Source organism: Zonotrichia leucophrys, chromosome 12, assembly GCF_028769735.1.
Source record: "Zonotrichia leucophrys gambelii isolate GWCS_2022_RI chromosome 12, RI_Zleu_2.0, whole genome shotgun sequence".
Classification (NCBI taxonomy): Eukaryota; Metazoa; Chordata; class Aves; order Passeriformes; family Passerellidae; genus Zonotrichia; species Zonotrichia leucophrys.
Window position 1 is genome coordinate 9,756,981 of NC_088182.1, and position 19,635 is coordinate 9,776,615.

General features: G+C 42.1%; 2 protein-coding genes across 2 annotated transcripts; one reads left to right on the top strand and one right to left on the bottom strand.

Annotated features, from left to right (window-relative positions):
* Positions 1 to 6,706: 6,706 nt before the first annotated feature.
* On the bottom strand, positions 6,707 to 10,185 carry LSM3 (LSM3 homolog, U6 small nuclear RNA and mRNA degradation associated). Its single transcript, XM_064724003.1, has 4 exons — positions 10,106 to 10,185; positions 8,579 to 8,689; positions 7,427 to 7,522; positions 6,707 to 7,128 (listed from the first exon to the last, which is right to left on the bottom strand). Exons 1-4 carry the CDS (start codon positions 10,124 to 10,126, stop codon positions 7,048 to 7,050), a joined length of 309 nt encoding a protein of 102 aa, XP_064580073.1. The 5' UTR covers positions 10,127 to 10,185; the 3' UTR covers positions 6,707 to 7,047.
* Positions 10,186 to 10,187: 2 nt separating this feature from the next.
* Positions 10,188 to 19,578, top strand: XPC (XPC complex subunit, DNA damage recognition and repair factor). The gene is made up of 16 exons (XM_064724002.1): positions 10,188 to 10,345; positions 10,920 to 11,121; positions 11,314 to 11,450; positions 11,713 to 11,836; positions 12,339 to 12,423; positions 12,901 to 13,058; positions 13,238 to 13,358; positions 13,552 to 13,641; positions 14,057 to 14,983; positions 15,446 to 15,606; positions 15,853 to 15,934; positions 16,368 to 16,502; positions 17,002 to 17,171; positions 17,367 to 17,460; positions 17,665 to 17,754; positions 18,308 to 19,578. Exons 1-16 carry the CDS (start codon positions 10,243 to 10,245, stop codon positions 18,515 to 18,517), a joined length of 2,889 nt encoding a protein of 962 aa, XP_064580072.1. The 5' UTR covers positions 10,188 to 10,242; the 3' UTR covers positions 18,518 to 19,578.
* The last annotated feature ends 57 nt before the right edge of the window (positions 19,579 to 19,635 follow it).

Here is a 19,635-nt window from a genome sequence, read left to right on the forward strand (position 1 = left end):
TTAATTGTAATATCCTGCTTTCTTTTCTTCAGATGAAAGAAATTAGACAATAATTTATAGCCTCCTTTTAAAATGCTCTCAGATTTATGAATGAAGCAATCCTCCTCCTCTTGCTATTGCATTCCTGTAATGTTTTTTTGTTGGAAACAAAGGATGTCGTGATAGAAGGGTGACTAATAAGCAACCTAACACCCAAAGGGATCTGTACCAGGACAGCATGACCTGCAGTAATTGTGCTTCTCTTAGACACACACCCAGGATTAGTAGTCATCCTACACAACTCCCTTGACTATCAGAACAATTAAAAAAAAAGGAAAAAATAATAAATAAAATAAAGCCCCTTGCCCCAAGCTACAGCTCAAAGGACACAAAATACTAAGTTCATTCCTAACTTACAGAGCATTTATTTGGAGGAAACTCTGGGGAGGAATCCTATGGAAATTAACCCTTGCTTCTCTGGATGTTATTACTACATGCAGAGCTTCCATAATCCTCAAAAATTTCCTAGTCCTTAGAAGTTGCAACTGCCCTGATTAGTTTCTCACATAACCATCCAACCCATAAATGCTGGAGCCAGGCTGGAGGGAACAGTTATGCAACAGAACCCATGAAAGAGAAAAAACTGCTTGAGGCCAATTGGCTGCTTACATCATATATTTTCATGCTCTGTTTACAACCTCTCTGTGTAGGCATCTCACAATTCTGCTGTATAAGTTGTGGGTGAATATCTCTTGATAAAGTAAGAAAAAACAAACAAACAACTTATTGAATGTTGACATCAAATTTCAACTCAACAGTCTTTTAAGTGTCACATGTTGAATGAAGGGTTTGCTTCACTAATAGGCTGAGTATGATGAGTGGGGATAGATTCTGTATAACTCCTGGGAATTATTTTTTGAGACCACAAATCACATCACATTCAGTTCTTCTTAACTCTTTGTATTTATTCCTGCCTGGTCAGGAACCAGCAGGTCTCTGTAGGAAGTCTGATGATGGGACTGTTTCTCTCTGTGATTTCTCTCTGTGCAGCTGAGTCATGTGAAGGACATTTTCCCTTGCTTTTCAGAGCTGTGTATCAAGGCTGGCACCAGAGTCAGATGGAGAAATGTCCATTGGGGAAGCCTGTCAGAGCCCTTCACAAGAATGAAACCTTTTACCCTGTTTGCAGGACAACAGTATTAAAAAAATACAGAGGAAACCAAAAGTAATGGAAATTTAAAATGAACATCATGTTCAGTACCTGAAACACGACATGTAAAGTATTTTCCCTTAACTCATGAGACTGCACATGAGAGAGGGAAAAAAATCCTTGTATGGGCATCACAGTGCCTCAAGAAAGCAAAAATAGCAGCAGCAGCTGGCTCTAGGATTGAGTACAGAGGACAGAGATCTTGTGTTGCCCACAGGATGTTGCAAACCTGGAAGCTGCAAGCAAACAGCACTGCTGGCTTTAGGCTGGTTTGCAGGGAATGAATCCAGGGCAAGTAAGATATAAAGGCTTAACATTTAAACATTAAAATAGTCTCCATTACGTTAGAAAATCTCCATTGAGATTAGAGCCTGTGCTTTATGGATAGGACCACATTAATTCAGAAATGGTTCTGAATATTTGAATTACACCCACAGGCAGCAATAACGATCCGAAGGTTTGGTATAAGAAAGTTGTTGGGAATTTTGTTCAATTTAACTACAGTGTATCCTCCTGGGCTGCAGTGGAGCTTTGGATCTCTTGCCTTTTATGAGCAGCACGTCAGTCAACAAGAATTTAGCTTGGAGGAATGCATTACAAATGTAGAACAAATCAAATTAGCTCTCAGATGTTATCTGTTGATATCTCGTTTCTTCCTCAGGCTCCTAACCACTGGAACACATCTGGGCAGTTGGGAGAGGCAACTGTTTTACTAAAAAGTACTAAATATAGGTGCTATAGAACAAATTACAACATGCTGCATTGCCACTCCAGCACAGGATGAATTGGGAACAGTTACCTGCTGGAAAAAGATAATTCAGTCAGCTAACATGTCACCTTTACAGCATAAAAAGGCAACTTAATCATTGCAATTATGTGCTAAGGATGAGTGACAAAGTCATCTGTTGCAGCAGTTATTTAAAGAAATCAAGATCTGGAGCACCATTTACCATTTGTTTCAAATTTTCCCTGCTAGAAATTTGAAGGCTCCTGAAGATTTCAATAATGCATTCCATAAAGAAAACTACAGGATTTATCCTTAATATCCTACATACTTTAACATAAATTTAGAGCAGCATTTTTTCTTATTTTTAAATGGAAATAGTTTGCTTACCTGAAAGTTCTTGTGATGGCCAAAAAATAGACTGGGAAAGGAATTATATGAGTTGCTTGGTCAAAGTTTGACACAGCAATTCACCCTGATCAGCATTAAGTGATGAGCTCCAGTGACACACACACTTGATTCATCACACTGGAGGTTTTACTGCCCAGCACTTCAGTGGATTCAAGAAGAGCAAATGAAAATTTACTGTAGCAGCAGTGCCACAACTGCGAATTCTGTTAGGTAGCAATTAGACTAGGAATCACACAATAAACTGTGCTATTGATAGCAAAGGCTTTTGCAGCCTCCCTTACCCACAAAGATGGTAATTTTTCTGTGCCATAGCTGAGTGCTCTGAGAAAGGAACAGGAGTAAGTTGCCTGCAGCACTAAGGTTGCCTTTAGAGGCTAAAATTGATCCACTATTGCAGAAGAGTTTATTCAAATTGAAGCTTTGACTTGCCAGTTTAAAGCTCCTGGTGAAAGTTCCTTGCTCAAATCACCCCGAAACAGGCTAGAGGACTACATCACCTACTGCAGGCACAACATGGGCTTTGGGTGACTTAAACCAACAGACTGAAACCCAAGAACACCATGTTTAGTCAGCCCAGGTGTATAAAACATAATGCCTTAAAAGAAAATTTTTAAATAACTGGTTCTAAAAATCTAGAGCAATTTTCATGATTAAAACCAAAGAGAAAGTTTCAAAATATGCCTACATGTGAATATCCTGATGCCTTCCATGAGCACCTTGAGGAAGCAAATATTAACGTTTACCATGTGCCACCCAGAGGAAAGCTTTGCTAAAATCCCTCTTTGTGGTCAGTCATTACCCAGCTCTTGTGCAGTGCTTTCTGCAGCGGCCTGTCCACCCAGCCAGACAGTGAGCACGCCTGCCTCGTCCCCTGCTGGTGCAGGCAATCACATCATAAACTGATCAAATGCCATTGTACAACTCAATAAGCTTTTTGGACTAAGTTTCCAAAATTTGGGAGTGGGCCTTTCTTCCATTCAAACTAATTTGGGCAACAATGAAAAACTTCACTCATGAACAAGGCTTCTGACTACATCTTTTTCCGTCAGTGGTTCTTGTTTTCCGCTCCAACCCACATCATCTATTCTCTTCCTTCCACCCATTCTTCCCCCCAAAAAAGGCTGGCTTGGACACTGCTTCAATTTTCTGCAGAACTTTCTATTTTTCTTTCCCATTCTTTTTGTTTAGCATATGAAAGAAGCTTCCTGTTTAGAAACATGGGAGTCCTACACCCTCATAATGATGTATTCAGCCCATCAGTGATCTTGGCAGGAATGCCTTAAAACCTTAATAAGTCTGATGGGATTTTCTGTACATGTCATCATCATCATTTCAAAAAACAATGCACAGCATTTGTCATCTTGCACTGAATCTGCTCCCTTCCCAGTCCTCTGGTTCTAGTAAGGGAAATCTTTTAAGAAGACTTACTAGTTTCTTTCTCTTAAGTATTTCAGATGATAGATTTTCAATGAAAGCTACAGAACAGAAACAGAAACACCAAGGGAAGAAAGTGCTGTTGCAGAATTCCCAACATGATCAATACTGCCCTGCTTTTCCAGCCTTGAATCCCTGCAGCAGCCTGCCAATGCTCACACTGCTCAAGGCTTACTACAACAGTAATGTCCAAATCCTGGGCTTGTCCTGTGCTAGGGAATAGGAATGAAACATATAATGTAATCCCTGTTCAACTTTTAAAAAACCAAACAAAACACGTTCCCTCAAACCCTACATGGCCTAGAACATAATTATATCTTGTTCAAATATGTAGGATGGATTCAAAATCTAATTTCATGGGTCAAAAAAAAGGCAGCAGCAGTGGTGACTTGAAATGAACTGAAATATTTGTCTCTTCAGGAGTTTAATGCACAGAAACACCTAAGTGCAGGCAGTTCCCCTCTGGTGAATTTGAGCAGCAGTGGAGTTCTCCAGTGAAGGCAGTGGACAGCACTTGAATCAGTGGGTGCAGCAGCAGCCACCTTGTGAACCAACACAACAAGGGCTGTTCTTCTCCAAGCAGGGCTCAGCAGCACAATGGCCAACCTCAGTTTATTCTGTATGGTGCAATTCTCCAGCTAATTCTTCTCTGAGAGAAGCTGCCAGCCTGGAGCTCGTGCATCTTAACCTCTGACAAAGGCACAGGCACTGCTTCACTTTAACTCTTGTGGGGACTTGCTCTGTGCCTACATAAACATCAAAACATATTTTGATTTTTACTTCTGGATGAGCAGCAGAGTTAATTTAAAACTGTCGGCAAGTGTCATCCCAATTAAAAACAAATGACTAATTGGACAAGTACAGGGCCTGTTGACACAGGCTACAAATATCAAAGCCAACAAAGCTTGAATTTGAGGAAAAGCAGCACCATCTAGTGCCCTGCAGTAGTCAGATCCAAAAATCAATTTCACAAGCCCACAGAGAAATTTCAAGATAGCAAACAGTCCCAAAAACAGTAGAACACCAGAGGTTTAACTCTATCAGCACTTCTGATAAAAGGAATTGTGTAGTAATAGTCTTGTTAAAAAAGAGCTTCCAAGAGCGAGATGTTTTCAGGAAGAACAGAAATTCTTTAAGGAAAAACTAAAAAATTATTCTGTCATCTATAAAAAAGATGCAGTCCAAAGGCTAGAACTTACCAGAAGGCTACTAGTGTCTAAAAAAGCTGCTAGAAATAAAAAGCCAAGCTTCAAGATGTTCAGTAATATTAAAAGTTCTAGCAGACTGAAAACATAAGACAATATGAAGAAGCCTTGAGATTTCAGAAACCTTGAAAAAATATAAAATGAAAATTAACATAAATTATTTTTCAAACTCATCAGGAATAGATATCTTGACAAATGGTTAATACAGCAAACATATGATCAAAAAGTAGGAAGAACAATATGAAAGAGACCAGACTGCAAAAAACTTTTGAAATGCTTTGGATTTTTAAAACTTTATTTGGGGGGTTTGTTGTTTGGTTTTTTCAGGAGTTCATTTAGGGTGATGTTCTTCTGTTGTTTTCTTGTTTTGGTGGGGGTTTGTTTGTTTGGGAAGGGATGTTTATTTTTTTCTTTTTTTTTTTTAATCCACATTTATGACGGAGAGACTTACACTGGCTCCTGCTCCAGACAGATCATTTCAAATCAGAGGATCAAGGATGCTACTGGTCACTTCAGTAATACAAAACAATAACAGATCTTTATAACTAGGCAGTAAATACCCAAGAAATCAATTAGACAATAACTGAGCTGCCAACCACCATGATCTCTCACTTAAAAAGTAGGAAGTAACAAATGAGACAATTTTTAATGAGTTTTCCAGAGATTTATGTAGGTGAGCTGACTTTTTCACTGTGCTGATATCCTGTGATATAAAAATATTGTACATACAGATAACTGTGTTATGCTGGCAAATATGGCTCAGGTAAAGGATATGTGTGGGACTCACATCCATTGTCATTCTCAGAGTCTACCAGTGTTATTAACAGATATGAATTCTAAAATTGATTAAGGTAGAAATTCCTGATTTGGCAGCATTTTGAGTATCATGTCAGTCCTCCAATACAAAAATCCAAGTACAAAAAGGAATGGAGAAAAAATTATTGGCAGACCTTGCATTCCTCACCACGGCCTCAAGCTACAGCCTTTTATGAAGATTTCTAACTGTAGGAAAAAGTGCCAGAGTAAGCTGCTTTTGCTAACCCTACAGAGAACCTAAATAATTAAGTTTAAATCAAAAGTCAAGCTTTGTAGGAAGTGGAGACCTACATCTCTCATATAACTCTAAAACATAATTATAGCAGAATGTCCTTTTTTTACACAAGAAGGAAAGTAAACTGCAAGCAAGGTGGGCATGAGAAAGTATGTATTAAAAAAGAGCTTTGTTCACGTCCTAGTGCACCTTCACTACAGATAATTTATAAGCATCCTTAGGCATCCAGCAGAATTTCAGGTCTTCAAGAACTGAAACATTGTACAAACAGTGGGAAATGAATGCAGCAGGCAACTCAACAGCACGTAAGCAACAACCTCAGTCTCTACTTAGGGCCTTGCAAACTGCAACTGCTAACAAAGCCACAATGAAAATATCTGAAAACATTGCACTGAAGCCCATCTTCTTTACCTTACGTGGAAGATTCACATAAACACCATTTCCCTACAATGAGGATACACATCACAAATTTGAACATAGAGCCATAAATTACAGCACCATTGATTAATGTAGTGGTGTCCCCAAAAGCAGTAACCTGCAAGACTTGGGTATTAGTAAGGACAGAAGTTAAAACAACCCACTGAAGAAATTGCTTTCTTTGACTGTGAGGCTGATACTATAATCTAATAAAGCACTAGCTCTAAGGAAGAACACAGACCCCCACCAACACAAAAAACATGACAAATCAAATCTCAAAGACAAACCAAAATTTATTTAAAACAACAACAAAAAAAAAAAAAAAGACAGTGCTACTGCCAAGATAGAAAAAAAATTAGGGATTCTTTTACTGAATGTGACAAGGAATGCAATTTACAGCAGTTTACATTAATTCTGAGATCAGGTGGGGTTTTACACTGCTTCAATTGAAATGTACTTTCTGCAAGACAAACTGGTTCCCCTTCCCCTCCCCTTTTCAAAAGAACTGACAAAAATATCCTATAAAAAACATTTACAGAATTTTGAGACATGATTGAAACGTGAACCACTGTCCAAAAGTCTGGAACTTTCCAAGAAGGTTAAGTCCTTTGTTGCTTCAACCAACCCTCAATGGAGGAGCTACAAGCACAACGCCATCCCCTCTGACAAAGAGCATGGGAATATTCCTCTTGGTAGACTGTGAAGAAGGAAAGAGAAGTTTACATTTGCAAAACAGTCATGTCATAAAAACACACCTGAAACAACTCCAACAAACACTCAATGTTCTGGCAAGCTAAAGAGATCAAAAGAATTAACACCAAGTCTCTAGATGTCCTGCATACTTTCGTAACAGTTTGTCCAAATCCTGTTAGACCTTGGTTCAAAACACCTTGGTTCAAGCCAACAATAAACTACTTTAATAATATAACACAGTGTAGTTTAAAAAAAAAAAAAAAAAACTGTAAGGATAAATTAACTCCTTTTTTAGTCCTTACTTTATAAATCTCTTCATAGGTTTCTTCATCAATTTCTATTGTAGTCACAGTTTCTTCCACATCACCCAAAATCATATTTAAGTGCTGATCATATGCCTGTAGAAATTAAGTTTAGTTTACTATTTTTTCCAAACTTCAAACATGAGTTTATTAAAATGAGAATTTTAGCAAGACTCTCAGACATAAACAGTTTAGTCTGACCAAAACACAGCACTATCAGCTCTAGTTACAACTCAACACAAACATAAACAAATGAGAACTCTGCAGCAGGAAAAAGAATGCATGACATTTACATTTACTGAAACACCTGCAGGAAATAGCTCTGAAGCATTCTGTGAGAGCACTTACAAGACCTCAGAGACAGACAGACTTTGTTAACACTAAACAAGCTCCACACTGCTGCCACTCCAGCCTCCTGGAATTGATTTCCTGGGGCAACTTACAGGGTATGCAGGGCTACAAAACCTTGAACACATGTCCCAAAATCCTTACAAAAATATATTGCAACCTACATGTGTCCCTCATGGATCCCTCATTATCTCTGTGTTTCCAAAGGAGTTGAGGCCCAGTTAACTCATGGGGTAACTGGTTCTCTGCCCCAGCAGAGCACAGCACTCAGGAAGGCTGACTTAACAGAAAGCAAGAATCTGAGAACCCAGCTGAGCACCTGTCCCATCACACCTCCCAGGGTGTGCCTGCAGGGATTCTTGTTTGATAATGACGACCTCAGTCTAGAAGAGGCCTCAGGGTACATCACATGAAGAGGCCTGCAGCATTACTGCTTATTTCACAGAGAAACAGAAGCCAAAAGCAGTGAAATCAGTTGCTTGGTATCATTCAGGAGATAAGACAAACAAAATACATCTCTTGATTTTCTAGTGAAGCAGTTAATAGCTGACAGAGTACTGAGGAAATGAGATTTTTTCACTAATCACATTACAGTTACGGCAACTAAGACAATTCTTAAGCTACTTCCTCCAACCACTTCTGCATTTTCAAGCATGAAATGCAATTACTCATGTTTAAAACTATTTTTTTCAACAACCAGTGGAATATTACAGGTAAACTTGTTTAACAGACTGTGGTACATAAAGAAAGGCTGCCCAGTGCTTAGCTGAATGAGCATGACAACATTGTGAAAGTTTTACTTACATGTAATCTGCCTCTAAGCTCTCTGTCATTCCTCATTTTGACATAGATTCGCTCATCTAGACTGAGTCTGATGAGATCAAGTGGCTCCTCTACAGTATTTGTTGTTTGTTGCTAAAAAAAAATTAAAGCATTATTTGTACAGAGGAAGCTGGGAACTTTTCCACTCCTTAATTTTTGTGAGACACAGAAAACAAAGGAGTGAAAACACAGGTGCAAATAGTTCAAACCATTCCATCACATCCTGGTGAACCTGAGTGCTGCTGATGTACCACTCCACTGACACTCACCAGCCCTAAGCAGTGTGAGTCAAAAGATTTCAGCTGTCTGCAGCAAATCATTCTTCACACACAGGGGGATTGGAACGAGGTGATCTTTAGGGTCCCTTCTAACACAATCCATTTTCTAACTCTGTGAACTGTTTTACCTACCAGCAGCCACAGTTACACTGCAGGAACCAGCATCACAGCTGTGCCATGGCTCGGTGCAGCTGAATGAGCAGAACCCATGCTGACAGTGGTGCCGGCACAGGGAGGTACCCGGGTGATAAAAATGAAAGCAGGCTCTCGGTACTAAAGTGATCTCAGCATTTATTATAAGAAAAAGAAAAGCCTAAAGCACGGGGGCCCGTGGGCCGAGCAGAAGCGTTCCTGTCAAGGATGCTGCAGCGCCGGTGCTGGGGCTTCTTTTCAGCAGCGATGTCCCAGTTGGAGAGGCACGCATTCAGCGGGTCAGAAGCCCCTTTTTATCCTGTTTTTTGTCCTTTGGGTTGATTTCTTTTTGGATTCTTCATTTGCGCCATGAAGGTTTAAGGCGGTTGATTAGCCCATTACAGTTCTGTCCAGGCTGGCTCGTTTCGCTTGGGGGGTGCTGCATTTTACTGAGGTACGTTGAGTACCCTATTTCTTATAACTACTCTTTTAACCTCTTTTACCAAGACCAAACTAACAGTACGTGCTTAACGATCTATTAACTATTTTACAACAGCTTCTAAGCTATTTTTTAACACGGGCACACACTCAGGGGCTCTCAGGCACCCTGCCCCGCGCACTCCCCGCTGCCGAGCCCTCGTTGGGTAGCACAGCAGCCAGGCCGGGCCCCGAGCCTGCCGTGAAACCCCAACACACAGCGGCCTGAGGCCCCGTGCTGTGAGAAAGGCGCACTGCGAGGATCACGACTAAAAAAGGGTGAGGACCTCCTCCAGATCTTCCATATGTCATATATATCCCATATTTCCGTCCTAGCTATCCCCGTCCTTCAGAGCCCATCGCACTGCTCTCCGCAGCTTTCCCCCTTTCCCTCCCCCGGCAGTGCCCGGGGTCAGCGGGCCCGCAGCGAGCCCTGCCCGCGTCCCGGCAGCGGCACAAACCCCGCGGCCGAGCGAGGATTTCCCCTCGCACGGGAAGCGCTGCTGAGGCCGAGCCTCACGGGGGACTCGGTCGTGCCCGGCCCGGCCCGGCCCAGCCGCGCAGCCCGGAGCAGCCTCCCCTGTAGCCGCTGAAAGAGCCGAAAGAGCCGAGATCCGCTCACCTGGTCTACCTCATCCGCCATCTTTCAAACCGCCTCCCGTGCCCGCCCGCGAGACTTTATGGCCCGGCCCCTTCCCCTTCCCTTCCCTCCCCTCCGTAGAGCGGGGCTGGGCCGGAGCTGCCCGAGCCTGCAGCGCCATGGCCAGAAAGCGCCGAGCATCGCCCCGGCCCGCGGCCGCCAAAAAGAGGCGTTCCGGGAGGCTGATAAAGGAGGAGGAAGAGGAGCAGGAGGAAGAGGAGGGTGAGTGCGGCAGGGAAGCCGTGGCGGGCTGAAGCTGCGCCACCGCCGCCGCTCGGGCCGCTCCGGCGGCGGGGTCGGGGACAGCGGGGACAGCGCACCTCGGGAAGGACGGGCACGCCGGGCTGGAGGGCGGCTGTTATCGGCTGTGTTTGTTATCGGGTGCGGGATCAGTGCCCCAGATCCCGGGCGTTAAACCCGTTTGAGGCGGGCCCTGCACGCTGCCAAGGCTGAGCAGCCCGTGCAGGGTTGTTTCATCTCGGCCGCGCTCTCCTGAGCAGCGTCCCGCCGCAATAAGTTCTTGAGAGTGGCATGCACGACTTGGTTTTCTGCCGATTCCATCGGTAGGACTACAGGAATCTTTAAGTACTTCTTGTGAGTTACGTAAGTATTTCCCTCCGATAGTCTCACTGTCCACATCCTGCCTATTTGTAAACAATGACATGCTCAGCACTATGAGTGCTCTCGTTCTTCTGAAGATGCCTCTACTGAAGTCCATGGAGATGTTGTTTCAGTTTGCCCTGGAGATGAAACTCCATCCTTTAACATTAATCTTAATTTCTTTTGTCACATGCAGATGATTTTGAAGAGAAAAAGCCCAGAATAAAAAAGACTTCAAAAGCTCCAGCTAGGAAAAAGGGAGAAGATTGTGATACTGAAGTTTCCAACTCAGCAAAAACTTCCAAACCTTCAAAACGAGAAGAGGCAAAATCACAAGTAAAAGAAAGTAAAAAGAATGCTGGAAATAAAGAGAGTTGTATCAAAGAGGAAACATGCAGGTAAATTTATTTATCATTCAAGTCTGTAAGACCTTTTTGTTATTATTATTTCTTTCTGTGGTTTGATTGTCAAATACTCAGTCTGTTGTTACTGATGCAGAGGTCATGCTTGATTTATTTCCCTATTTTTAGTCTTTGATAAACAAGCATCTCTGTTTCCTGATGCTACCACTGTTTTGATGATTTTAACAGTGACTCACTGAAGCATCCTCAGAAGGAGATGAAATTAGAGACAGAATCTCCTGTTAAAAAAGAGATGGATGAAGAAAATACTGACAACGATGATGATGATGATGATGAAAGTGAAGATGAGTGGGAGGATGTGGAAGGTAACAATTGCATATTTTTTCATGTTAAGCACTTTTTAAGAGCTTGTGATTCTTCAACAGCAGGTGTCCAGCATCCCACAGTTATTTGAAATAACTTGGCACACACAGTGTTATGGAAGATCCAAGAGCTCACAGTTACTGGATGTGCTCTATTTAAACTTGTTTGAACACTTGAGAAGGAAAACATAGGTTTTATCCAATCATCAGTCTTCCCTGGTAATCTACTCTATGTTTACTTATAATTTAATACTTTATTTTACAGAACTTCAGGAACCTGCTACAGATAAGTTAGAAGAAGCTGCTGCTCTTCCATCAGTGGGGCTGCCAAGCAATCCTGTTGAGATAGAGATCGAAACCCCAGAGCAGGTGAAGAAAAGAGAGAGGAGGTAAGAACAAGGAGGTGGTGGAGTGCTGCTATAGGCTGAAGTGAAAAATACTCCAAGTCTTGACTGTCACTGATGTGCTGTGTTCAGGTGAAAATCCCCACTTGGTGCAGACCATTGAGTTGGAATGATGGAGGGTTGTGGGATGAAGAACAGTTTACACACTGACAGTTCTATCAAAAATCTTCAGTGGAAATTGACAGGAATGGAGGAGGCTTTTCAGCTTCCTTGAAAATCAAGGGTGTAACTTCATTGTGTTTTACTGTCTCCATTTCTGTGAAGAGACAGCAGGAGATCTCTGCAAGGAGAGCTGTGAGTGAATGACATTGTGTTATTGCAAACCCTTAACAGCCTGCTCACTTAGCCAGTCACTAAACCTTTCCTTAAGTGTGCACAGAAGATTCTCTGGGATGGATTCTCTCTGTGAACTGACCCAGTTCAGGAATCAAGAAAGGCAGGTCCACAGAAATCCCATAACATCCCTTTCTTTTGTAATCTTCTGCAGAGAAAAAAGAAAAGCTGAGTTTGAGATGTACCTTCGGAGAATGATGAAACGTTTCAGCAAGGAGGTTCGTGAGGACACACACAAGGTATTTGTCACAGAGAACCATGACAGGGAAGAAATTGAGCATTAAGGTGTGTGAACTGATTTGTAGTCAAAAGAAACTAATTTTTATAAAATAGTTAGAATGGCTAGAAGTGAAAAAATAAAGAAGCTGTAGTCCTGACAGATGCTCGTTAAGGTTCCTTCTAAACTGTGAATTAGAAACACCAGTGCCTGTGTTAGTAAAATTCTAACTCAAAGTATATATATGAGTAGGATGTATATTTCTCCATAGAGGGATATCTTCTCATTCTGTTGGGATTAAACTGCCAGTTGTGTAGAGCAGGAGACACTTGCAAAGACTTCACTTACAAAGCTTTGCTGTCTTCTGAGAGTGTTTGGGAGGCTTCATTGTCACTTCTCTCTGTTAAAAGGAGCATTGAAGTATTCTTTGCTTACCATGGACAGTAGTTCCAATAAGGGAAATCTCTTGTGAACTCACTTTTAAACTCTTGTCTCTCAGGTTCACTTGCTGTGTTTATTGGCAAATGGTTTCTACAGGAACAGGATCTGCAGCCAGCCAGATCTCCTCGCCATCGCTCTGTCCATCGTCCCCGTGCGCTTCACCCAGGTGCCTGCAGGCCAAGTGGGCCTTGTCTACCTTTCCAACCTGGTGAAATGGTAAAACTCCCTTCTGATGGAATGTAGAGTGAGGATTCAGGGAGAGGGGTAACTGTAACTAGCAATTTTCTGTGGGTTTTCAAAATTTTGTGTCCTTTTTAGAGGAGGAGAGGGTGAACTCAGAAGTTAAAGAATACAGTCACAAACACTGGATAATAAGCAGGTGTCTTGAATTTCAGGTTTGTTGGAACCTTCACTGTCAATGATGAGCTTTCCACTGAAAAAGGAGAGCCCCTTCAGTCAACACTGGAGAGGAGGTTTGCCATCTATGCTGCACAGGATGAGGAGGAGCTTGTTCATGTAAGAGACTGGGAAGTGCAGAGTTGGTTGATGAGTTTGGATGCTGTGTGTCAGGTCATTCACAAAGTGGTGTGAGGGGTGGATTTGAAGAAAGCAGATTGGTGACTTAAGTGATTCTGTAGCTTTTTATTTTCTTGTATTTTTATCTCAAGACCTCCTGTGATTAAATGACTCAATTTAAATTGTTTTGCAGATATTTTTAATTATTCTGCGAGCTTTACAGCTGCTGTGTCGCCTTGTGCTGTCTTTTCAGCCTATTCCTCTCAAGGAAACAAGACCAAAGGTAGATTTGTTGTTTGTGTGGAATAAGGAATAGGTCACTGATTTAGTAGGATTAAAAAAACTTTCTAGCTATTATAGCTTGCAGTGAATCACTTACTGCATGAACCAAGGTTCTATCTACATTGCAGAAAGTGCACACCTGTAATTTTTAATTTTCTTCTTTAAAAAAGCCACTAATTTCTGTGTTTCAGCAAAGATTTCTTAACGTTTCAGTGGGTTTACATTTCTTTAAAACTTACATGGCAACTCTTGCTGCATGAGTACACCTCTCTTCAGCCTGTTGCCTGAAGTTTTCAACTGAATTGACTGTGTCTGCCAACCATTGATCTGCATGAACCTTGGGCTGATTTCAGTCTTTTCTTTTTACCATGTTTTTAGCTATGGTGCTAAAAGTGACCTGGCCTGTTTCCCTGCAGGGAAAGAGCTCATCCAAGAGGCTGTCTCACAGCAGCACCTCTGAGGGACAGGAAAGTTTTGCCACAACACCCAAAGCTGTGGCAAAAGCGTGCCCCTGCAAAAAAGCCAAGCAGGATGAGAAATCCTCAGAGAGCAAAGAAAACAGCAAGGAGCCAAAGAAACCTAAAACTGCCCAGACCAAAAGGACACAAAAGCTGACTAAAGGTAGCCAGGAACAGGAGGAATCAAAGAATGAGAGCAGTTCAGCAGAAAAAGATGTGCCAGTCAGGCCCAAGAACGACCGCCGGAGACGAGTGGCCTCCAAAGTGTGTTACAAGGAAGAGAGTGGAAGTGATGAGGGCAGTGCTTCGGACTTTGAGCTTTCAGAGGAGGAGAGTGATGTCTCTGATGAGGATTTTGAAAGTGTCCCTAAGAGGCGGAGGAGCTCACGGGCCTCCCAGAATTCAAAACTGACAACTGTGAAAAGGTCAAAACCTGAGACTTCAGAAACGAGGCAATCAGAAAATTTGTGTGGAGCTGAGACTAAGTCAGCAAAAATTACAACTCCAGCCTTGCCTCAAGCAAAGAAGAAGAGAAACAAAATCATTTCTAGTGATGAGGATGAAGGACAGCAGGAAGTGAGGAAAGCCATGGGCACAGACCAGTGGCTGGAGGTTTTCCTTGAGCCTGAGGACAAGTGGGTTTGTGTAGACTGTGTTCATGGCAATGTGGGCCAGCCCCAGCTGTGCTTTGCACATGCCACAAAGCCACTTTTCTACGTTGTGGGGTTTGACAACGATGGGAGTGTCAGGGATGTGACACAAAGATATGACCCAGTGTGGATGACCTCCACAAGGAAGAGCCGTGTGGACCCAGAGTGGTGGGAAGAGACACTGCAGCCCTATGAAAGTCCCTATGTGGAGAGAGACAAGAAGGAAGAAAATGAGGTAAATCACAGTAGGTTGTTTCGGGCATGTAGTGCCAGGAGTCCAGTCCCTGGATCCTCATTCAGGCAAAAAACATTAGAAATCTCTTTCCATGAGGAAGGAGGTTTGTATTTGAACTTGAAATGTTGAGATTGAATATAAGGGAACATGCAGTGGTAAATTGAAATAATATGAAATGGAGGTTGTTCAGACAAGTTTGCATAGTAGAAGTACTGCACAGCTTGTGCTGGAAACTTACTAGTGAGGTTTGTGTAGTGTTTAGCATTACTTTTCTCAGAAATTGTTTTTGAAGTGCATAGGTCAGGGTACACATCTAAGTACTTATTTGCAGCAAGAGTGTTTTGTTCTGTTGGCTCCTCTGCTAAGTTTCTGGTGTTTTTTTTTCCTTTGATTCATTCTTATTTTTTTACAAGGGGTAGTGAAAAAGTTGTGAAATTACTCTTTTCTGTATAATTCTTACAGTTTCAAGTGAAGCTTCAAGATCAACCTCTACCAACAGCAATTGGAGAGTACAAAAACCACCCTCTGTATGCACTGAAGAGACACCTCTTGAAATTCCAGGCCATCTATCCTGAGACAGCTGCTATTTTGGGGTACTGCAGGGGAGAGGCTGTCTACTCCAGGTGAGTTGTGCATCTAAATATCACCTGCATGTGTGATCTTTGTAACAAACTGGAGAGCTAATTTGCATGATGGTATCAGCAGTAGTCTCAGGCCTCATGCATAAACAGCTGAGGCATTTAGCTGCTCTGACAGCATTTGTGTATCACTAAGATACAGCTTTTGTATTTTTCCTAATATAAGTTTATTGTGGGTCTGTTAGGGATGACTTGAAAATTCTTACATTTGCTTCTTTTTGGCCTTTTCAGAGATTGCATACACACGCTGCACTCCAGGGACACCTGGCTGAAGCAAGCTCGAGTGGTGAGGATTGGAGAAGTGCCTTACAAGGTAAGAGGGTTTGACTTCCTCCTGTGCAATCCATCTGCCCTCTAAAGCTCAACCTCAGTTCTGTTTTGGTTTTTGTCGTCTGCAGATGTCACATGTGCTTGCATGGTTTGTGGTAGCTGTACTGTCTGCCTGTTGTGCCTGTAGTTCCTACATCCTGCCCAAAGCCCAGCTCTGTTTTTTTCCCACCCCAAGGGTATCTGGCAGAACTGTTCCCTTTTCACCTTCTCCAGAGGCATCCCAGTGTTTTATATGCACTGCTGGATCTCTGCCTGTGGCTTACAGGTTCCATGGATTGTCATTTATAGGCAATGGATATTGAAGCTAGGAAATAGCATTTCTGCTCTCCCAGAACCTTCTCCTTCGGTGTCCTAGGAAAACCTGAAACCACTGTCAGCTTCTTGTGACGTTCCAGGCCTGGCTGTTGTATTTGCAGATGGTGAAAGGATTTTCCAACCGGGCGAGGAAGGCGCGCCTGGCAGAGCCGGCCAACCGGGACCGGGAGGACCTGGCGCTGTTCGGCCGCTGGCAGACTGAGGAGTATCAGCCTCCCATAGCAGTGGATGGAAAGGTAGCTGGGAAGGCAGAGGGCTGGTGCTAAAGGAAGGGGTTTGTGTGGAGCTCTGGGCTTTGTTTTTCCAGAAGTTGTATGTTTCAGATGTGAGATCAGTCAGTAATATCTGGATTCAAGATTAGGAGTTCAGAGGTAAATGTTCACAGGAGGAAATAGTCAAAACTTTACTGAGGCCTTTCTCTCACAAGTACTCACTTGAAAGGCAGTGAGTGCAGACTGCTGAAGTCAACATTTTGTTGTTCTGATCTTCCTAGCCCATGTTTTGCCTTGCTAATTCTCTGCATTACAGCCTGAGTTGCAAAGCTTGGGCAGAGGACATTGCAAGGAGATAACCACGCAGCTAAAATCTAGGCTTGTACCTTGTCATGTGAATATTAATTGAATACTGGAGTGGAACATAGCAGGTCAGGAGGGAGTCTCTGAGTTGCAGCAGGTATTTTCACCTCTCTCCAGAAGGCAGGATTATCACCATCTCTCTCTAATCTTGCCATAACAGGTTCCCCGGAATGAATATGGAAATGTGTATCTCTTCTTGCCGTCCATGTTACCTGTGGGCTGTGTGCAGCTGAAACTGCCAAACCTCAACAGAGTGGCACGGAAGTTGAACATTGACTGTGCTCAAGCCGTCACTGGATTTGATTTTCATGGAGGCTACTCACACCCAGTGTATGTAAAAGCTGCTTTGTTGCACCTGTCAAGTGTTGATGTCCTGCAGAATTTGTGTATCTTGTGTTAAAGGGAACACCTGAGCTGTTGTAGATCCTTTGAGACAGACAGTAGCTTTTGGGCTGGGTCAGCAGACATTTGCTCCCTTTCTTTTGCCTTCTTACAGCTGACTGAGGATTGTGTTCTCCTTCCTAGTACTGATGGCTATGTGGTGTGTGAGGAGTATAAAGAGGTCCTTGTTGCTGCCTGGGAGAATGAACAAGCAGAAATAGAAAAGAAGGAGAAGGAGGTGAGAATTATTTTTGCAGCTTCCTTACTGTTACATTTACAAAGTAAATTTCATTGAACCTGGGCAGTCAAACAGGGTGAGCTGTGTAAGCAACAAGCCACAAGGCTTTTTTGATGACAGTTTAAAAATCTTAAAGCTTTCCTATTTCACGTGCATAAATACATTGAAACTCACAGTTTTCTTTCCCATAACAATCCCCCACAGAAACGTGAGAAAAGAGCTCTGGGGAATTGGAAGCTGCTGACAAAAGGACTTCTCATCAGAGAGAGACTGAAGCAACGCTACTCCATCAAGGTATCCTGCATTTCTATTTCATAGTAATTTCTTTTTCTACAGGTTATTTTAACTGTAGAATAAAATTTCCAGACTGTTGTTGCTCAAAAGTCTTCAGCTAGTCAAAAAAGCTAGGCCAGAAGTTCAGTGTGGTCATGTTCATCAAAGATTTGTTACTGTTTAAAAAGGAATGCATGCTTTTAATTTTATTACTGTTTTCTGTTTTGTCATGCATCTTCCTAGATTTATTCCTCTAAGCTAAGCATGTAGCTAACAGATGGAGAGTAGGGCACTTTTTCTTTTAGTTAGATGTTTTAGTTCTTAAATTTTTTTGCAAGAAGATGAAAAGCCTGATTTTTTTAAAACAGGTTGGTTTTATTCTTCTGTTGTCAAAAATGCAAGCATGTTTGGTGTTGAGAAATATAAGCACTTTGGTGGGAAGCTCAAACCAGAGCAAGCAACTTCTGTAAGGTCACTCAGTGTCACTGTGACCAAAGACAAGCCCTTTTAGAAAGGGGCAGTTACAAGTGATTCTTTAGAGTGATTTTCTGATTTTCACACCTGTTTTTTCCAGACTGAGCCATCAGCACCTGAGACAGAGAAAGGAGGGGGATTCTCCTCTGATGAAGAAGGAGCTCCGAGCTCAGAGAGCACAGTGGGGAACACAGCCATGTATTGGCCCCAGAACCGCCAGCTGGAGAAACAAGAAAAGATAAAAACCAAAAAGAGCAAGCGAGAAAAGAGAGGAGAAGCAGCTCAGTTGTTCCCTTTTGAGAAATTGTGATGGCAAACTTTTCTTTGGTGTTCTCAGGTGCAGGAAACTCATTATAAAAGTATTCTTTACCAGTTAGGACCTTGGGCTCTTCCTCTGCACTTGTATTTCTGAGCAGGCAGGGACCAACCTAATTCAGTGTCCAGTTTCCTTTGAGATCACAGGTATCACTTAGCTATCAGATTCTTCCTTTTGTCCTTGGACCTTGCACCTCCCAAGATCACTTTGCTTTGTTGGGGTTTTTGCTCTCTTTTGTATCACTCAGCACTAATAGTGGAGTTTCCTGAGGCACTCCTGTCATCAACAGTCTCATTTCCCATTTTTCTTGTTTTCATTTTTCCTGCTTGCTCAGAACTAAAGCATCCAGCTGCTTTTTATGTCTGCAGAGAGGTGGCCAAAGGAATGCTGATGCCTGCTTTGATCCATAGCTTACCCAAATCAGTGGTGATGTAGAGTTCTGGCCTTTCTGTCTCAAGGGGGAAACACTTCCTTTGAGGTCTTAAAAAACCCCGAAAATCAGTATATGGAAGAATTAGTATTTTCTAAAGAATACTTGCATTTTGTAATGTAAGTTTGGCTTTTGAGCCTGCCATCTTTATTTGCTCTCAGAAATCTTGTGCTGTGGAAGGGAGAAGCCCTATCCTTATTACCAGCTTAGGCTTCAATATGTCTTCTTAAGCAATTTGAATATATACATATTTGCTTCTGTTGCTTATCAAGATCCTGTTCTGGAGCAAAACACATAAACCTGGCTAAATCTCACTGATGGAACAAAATTCACTAGAACCACAGAATTCTTGTGATCCAGTACCATAGCATTAAAAATCTGTTGAGAGAGGAATATTAAATCTACATAAGCTTTTGTTGCACTTTTGTAGTAGAAATACTGATCTGTCTTTGGCAGTATGTATCTAAAGACCACTGACACAGTCTCTTCAACAATGGAGGGGAAAATAATTTAGACATTGTCACAGAGTAGGAGATGTAAGAAAATGGCTTTCATGTAACTATGTTGAGAAGAAAATCTATTTTTGTACTGTATTTGTAGATCAAAATAAAGTTTGAAAAAAATAGTATGTTGTCTGTTTTTGGAATGCACAGGTAACCCCCAGTTTCCTTAAAATACAAGG